We start from the raw sequence: 6000 nt of genomic DNA, 5'->3' as shown, positions 1-6000 counted from the left end.
ACCCTTGTTATTAAATCTTTTCTTAATGTTTTTTTCTCTGAGTGCTAAAAACTTGAAATAGCACATTTTGGCGCTTAACATAATGAATCTTGGCAGCTGGCTGAATGCGTTGTTGTGGTGGCACTTTTTCCTGGTACGAGCAAAGACCCGATCTTGTTGGCCATAATTTCCCCTGATGCTCATTAGCAGAAATGGCCAAAAAGTAGACAACATTTATGCGCTGGCAGGAAGGGACTTAAGTGTAAAATTGCTATGCATAATGCCAAGTAAATTATGCTGGCAAAGTTGATGTTGAACCTAACAAATTGCGTTATTAATTGAAAGCAAATTTATGGGATGCCCGATTAATTGAAAGTAAATGAGATTCTTAGCCCATTCCCATTCGATTTCGAAAGAGTCATCTTCAGCCTAGCCGAGTTCATGATGCCTAATCTATGCCAAGGCAAGATGGAGCTGGCCGAAATAATGGAAACATTCAGCTAGGCACTCACGCATGTGGCCGCACCACAGCCCCACCACCCAACCGCCCATTTCCCTGTATGGCGGCACCACCCAAGTGGTCCAGTGTAAACACAGCTGTTTCGAAGGCGCTCCAAAAAGGTCGTGCCTAACCACAGACAACAAATGGTGGTGCGCATGCGCGGAGAGCAGCCACTGGCGGTGCTGCCAACTGCACCACTGAAATGTCGGGGAGCACGAGAGCCTGCTGAGCCACCAAAGAGCTGGTGGTCGCCGCATCCGGCAGTTGCTGTTCGAGGCTCGAAGGATACGCACGGCTCTGGTGGAAGACGGAAGTTGGATTGAAAATGCATCGGGACTGAGTGCCGAAAGTGACTGCGTGTGGTGAATTCTCGCCGAAGAGAGCGTGGAAGAGAGCCGCGGAGTGTGTGTGTGAAAGTGCCCCTACTTTTTGGTGTAAGAGCTCCTAACTTGGCCAACACTTCCGTTCCGGCGGCGCGCAGTCAAGTCGAGTCCTTGCTGGCAGTCGGTTGTCCTGCCGGGAGAGTGCCTAGTTTTCGTGTAGCAAAGTGTGCCGGCACCGGGCCATGCAGTCCCCTAAAACATAACAAAATACCAAATCATCCAAACCACAAATCACCAAAGTGAATAGAAAGAATCTGAAAGATACAAAAGTGCCAAAAGTATGTGAGAAGAGGAATCAAGTGTTTGCAATGTAAAACCGCTTAAAAGCGAAAGCCAAATCAAAATTGTACAGCTCACTGCCCACAAAAAAATTCCTGAAAAAAAGCTCAGCTAAAAACCCAGCAAATCAAAAACAGGCAACAAATAATAAAACAAAAATTTAAACGAAACTCAAATCAGATTCAAAACAGAAGCCGGTAAACATGTGGATTAGTAGCCGCTTCTTTGTGATTCTCCTGCTGCTCAATCTGGGTAGGTGCCACCATCAACTTTTCTCCGGGAAAACTCTTAAGCCGGCCTGCCGGCATCTTAGGCGCCTCTTCTTGGTTTTCCCTAAGTCGCTCGGCACGCGCCGCAAAGTATTGCTATGCTTAGTGCTTTTTGTTTTTCCGGCACCGGCACTGTGCGTGCGATTTTCCAACCATAAGCCCCAACAGTTGTCGGCGTGTTATTTTTCCCTTTTCGTAACTCGGCTTACGCCTCCGAAACGGAACTTATTATTAAGTCTTGCGAGTAAAACAAAAGGATTTGGGGGCTTTTGCGGGATACTCTCGGCGGCTTAGGCCAGGAATTATCTTCAGTCAAGGCAATTACTCAGTTTATTATCATTCAAAGGCAAATCTTCAGTGGCGTAGAAAGACCTGAATTTATGGTGATTCATGCGTGTGAGGAGGTGCCATAATTTATATGTTATATACGAGTGTCGCTCGCCCAGAACTAAGTGCAAATGACTTGGTCTCTTTATGGAGCAGTCAGAACCAGGACCAGTACCAGGACGAAGACCGGAGACCATAAAATTGCCTGAGAAACTAAAGCCGAAATGCCCAAGCATAATATGAAATTGCCTTATGATAAAAACCAGGCGTCAATTTATGCCACACAAAATGACTATCCCATCTACTCGTTATATGTGTGTGTACACAGAGAGAATAAATGCCAAAGAAAAAGTGATCATTTTAAAGCTATGCAAAATCAGAATTTTTAATGACCTTATTGGTACTAGGTAGGAAAAACTTTTGAAATTACGAAAAAAATAAATGAGAGTTCAAAATGTCAAAATGTTCTAAAAATGTGATACGTTTAAAATCTGTTATTTAAGATTATTTATATATATATAAATATATTTGGCTAAAACATTATTTTAAAATTGTATGTCATTCGGATGTTTTTTGTCGTTTCTATGACAAAATCTAACAAAAACCTTTTTAAATGCGTTTTTCACCTCAGTCACAATCTTTCTAATATTTTCTCTCTGTGCATTTGAATGTGTGTGCGGGACAGGCTAATGAAATGTGTCAGGAGCAGAACACTCGATCGACCCACCGACCTTTTCATATCCGAAGAGCCATGAGTGCGGGGCGAAAACCTCTTTTGGAAATTTGATATTTTCCAGTTTTCATTGCCCAGCTTTGGCATTCGTTGGTGACTGGCTTACATGTCTATTCGCTAACCAAAAAAAAAAAAATAATAATAATAAAAATATAAAAAAAATATCGAAATGCCGCACGGATATTTCATGTTTCATACTCGTCCACAAACGTATATATTCGCACCCTCGACGGAGCCAGGAGCAAATGATAAATATGCAAATGAAATTGTTGCTCAACGTCTAAGCGTACACACTTTTTTGCTCCGTCGTGTGAGAGATGGCTCACATTTTTCGGTGTTGTTATTCCATTTTCATGCAGATAATCATAAAATATAATACGTTATATAAAATCACCAGCACCCGACAACAACAATGGCGAAAATTCGATTAGATTTGAGCTGGGGGAAAAACGGTTCGAGTTTGTGATGGGAAAATTATGAAAAATTATGGCCAAAGCAAAAGTTTTCCCGCACACTATGATTGATTATGTTTTAAACCGTTTATGACAAACGCTTTAATTTGTTGTAGGATTAATGAAGTGCAAGGGATAAAGTTTAAATTAAATGTTCACCAGATGGCAATCTAACTTGAAATGTCCGGTTATACCCGAAAATCTTAGTTTCTGTTGCTGGCATTATTAATGATTTAGCCTAACATAAAAATAGGTTGGGGATCTTGGGGCGTGTCAGTAAAATGTGTACTTTTACATAAGTTTTTAGTAAAAATATGATTACAATAAAGTGGCAAGAATTTATTTTACAGGTGTTTTTTGCAACCTAACTTCGGGTTTTAAATTGTTCTAGTAATATTCATTAGATAATCTTTTAATTTGAAAAATTTTTAAATAGATTTATTTAAATTAATAGAGTTATGGGTTAGGTATAGTTTTGCTATAATCTGCTCTTTATCTATGCCAAATTATCTATATTCCAAACTTTATTGGAAGAACAAACACTTTAAGCATCAATATTAAAGTTCCAAGTGAACCGCTAGATTTTCCCAAATTCAATCTCAACTTCCCAATGTATTCGATTTTATTTGTTGCTCTCGTTGTGCAAAACAATTCGGCCAACAAAAGATTTCGAACGTCTTATTGGAATCGTCCTGGCCCCCATGCCAACCGAATCCTCCGTGCACTTTAGGCCAACTGGAGCACATCTTACTGGGACTGGGACGTTGGCCAAGGCAGCAGCAAAATCAAGTTATTTACAATTATTATTCGTTTCGTGGCCGTTTTGTTGTTGGGCGGCGCGTTGGTCTGTAAACGTTTTAACTTCTTTCAAGTTTTCCTTTACCTTCTTCGTTTTTTCTTTCCTTTTTGGCCAAGCAATATTGAGTCCGATATCTTTGGTTGTTTGGGTCACGCCTTTCTGCCGCTTGTTTTTTGCGCATAAAAATTGAATTTCCTGTAGTTTTCGAGCTGATTGCTTACAAGGTTCGTCGCCCATTTCCGGCGGAGCCCCTTTCTGTGGTCTTAAAGTCCTCTATAGATATAGCATCCCATATTTTCTTGTGTGGCTTTAATGGGTGACTTGGCCTGTCCCTAGGATCGGGGCCCATTAGAAATATTACCACTGCATTGCCAGCCGAGTGCAGCCACACAACATGCATCACATGCCGCCCGCCTGGAGGCAACGAAATAATTTCGAAAAGTGCCAAAAGGGCATAATCCAAACAGAAAAAAAATATATACATATATAAATTTCGAGGAGCAGGAAAAAAGGAGTAAAAAAAGGAACACAGACACACAGGGAAAATAATGTCTGAGAAGCTTGGCAAAGTAACCCCTCAAGACTCGAACAAGTGGATGGGAAACACATTCGGAGTGAACGGAGTGAAATGTGAAATGTACGACACAAAACGAGCGGAAATGCGAGCCAAAGGAAAAAAAGTTTTTTTTTTTTTGGGGGACTAAGGTGCCGGGCGGAAGTGGGGGCGGTGCTGGGAAAAGTGGGCGGGGCCCGGGGGCCAGTTGCACATGGAGTCGCATGTAGAGTGCTGCAGGTGTTGCAGAAAACCAAGCTGGGAAAACGATTTGGGAAAGAAATTTGTGGAAAATGTAGACAGCTCAAATGCGCTTTTCAATTGACCAAAAAATCCTGTCTCAATTGATTGGGAAACACTCAATTGTGACAACACAAAGGTGATGGAATTGTTAGCGACTATGTAAATGTGAATATAATAGCATTGACAAATTACCATACTAGCATTTTATATGGATAACCAGAGAACTGCAAGCAAGCAAAAATAAAATAAATTAAAAGCTTAATCGTACATAGTCTTAATAAAATTTAAAATAATTTTATTTTTAATCAAACGATGTTGAAATCGTTAAATTTCCTCAAGCTTTTCTTGGAAAATTTTTAAAAGTTCATCAAGCTTTTTCTCAAATTTGAACGTAATACCTTGGTGAAATGCCTTGAATGAAGATTTTTTTTTTCGATTTTGCCATTGGAGTATTGGAATAGGCCGGAAGGCAAGAAAAACAAGAGTTTGAGTCGGCATAAAGCTCACCCACACATGCACACATGCAGGACGTTCAGGAAGAGCACACGCATAGGAGTACGGATAGGGTGGACTTTTTGTTTTCGCAGGAAAGAATAAAACCCCTACAAGTGGATGTACACATGCACCAGGCCACACACACACATACACATATGCAGCACATACTTACACACATGGGATCCTGCTCAAAGGCACAAAACTCGTAAAACATACCCTTTCCAACCGAAAAGCTGAAAAAATGAGAAACGAGTGCCAAGCATCCTCAAGACATACTTGCAATAATTTTATGGCCTGGCAGAGGCCTCGTCCTTATCCGCATCCTGGTCCAGGAGCCATGATTGCACAGAGGAAAATAAATTAGGCATAGTCTTATTTAAGTCAATCATGATTTTGAATTTATACAATTCTCAACTGAATCAAATAGTAATTTTATGAATTAAATCAGTAATTTGAAAGCATGTTTGATTATTGCATAAATTTAGTGTGCTTAATATAGTTTGGTGATGATATTTTGCTAGATATTTTGATGCAACTAAAGATCGATTCCATTTTTTTGCGTGTGATCCTTGCCGCTGGAGAAGCAATGGAAAGCCATGAAATCAGCGGGGAAAAGCGAAACGAGGCGATGAGACAGACGGAGGGGAAACCAGAAAGCAGTTACATAAAAATCCATGCTGTCGAGCGTAAAACAAAAAGCGCCTGGCCAGGCACAACAAAAAGCATACAAAGCCAAAAAGAACAAAACACAGAAAGGCAAAAAAAAGAGAAAAAAATAAAAGGGGGAATAAATGGGAGAAAAACAAAACCAACAAAAACAACTCTAATTGCAGACACAATGACTTCTAGGGACGAGGGCGGACGGATCGGGAGTCCTGGTGTCCTGAAGTCCCGGGCAGGACGAATGCTGGGATAGATTGAACGAGTTGCAAGCATTTGCACAGCGCCGCAGGGAAAGATGCCCGCTTCGGTGGCAGACAGACAGC

At 40.9% G+C, this 6000-nt stretch overlaps 1 protein-coding gene across 13 annotated transcripts in view; it reads left to right on the top strand.

Annotated features, from left to right (window-relative positions):
• Nucleotides 1–767: 767 nt before the first annotated feature.
• LOC6611105 (Down syndrome cell adhesion molecule-like protein Dscam2) overlaps nt 768–6000 on the top strand; it is a 27508-nt gene continuing 22275 nt past the window's right edge. For all 13 annotated transcript variants that reach the window (XM_032718477.1, XM_032718485.1, XM_032718479.1 and 10 more), the window contains exon 1: nt 768–1395. In XM_032718477.1, the coding sequence (XP_032574368.1) occupies nt 1347–1395 (49 nt within the window). In that variant the 5' untranslated portion in view covers nt 768–1346. The remainder of the gene's footprint in view (nt 1396–6000) is intronic.

Source organism: Drosophila sechellia, chromosome 3L (genome assembly GCF_004382195.2).
Source record: "Drosophila sechellia strain sech25 chromosome 3L, ASM438219v1, whole genome shotgun sequence".
Lineage (NCBI taxonomy): Eukaryota > Metazoa > Arthropoda > Insecta > Diptera > Drosophilidae > Drosophila > Drosophila sechellia.
The sequence above is the reverse complement of the archived record's forward strand: the minus strand, read 5'-3'. Positions and strand labels throughout refer to the sequence as shown.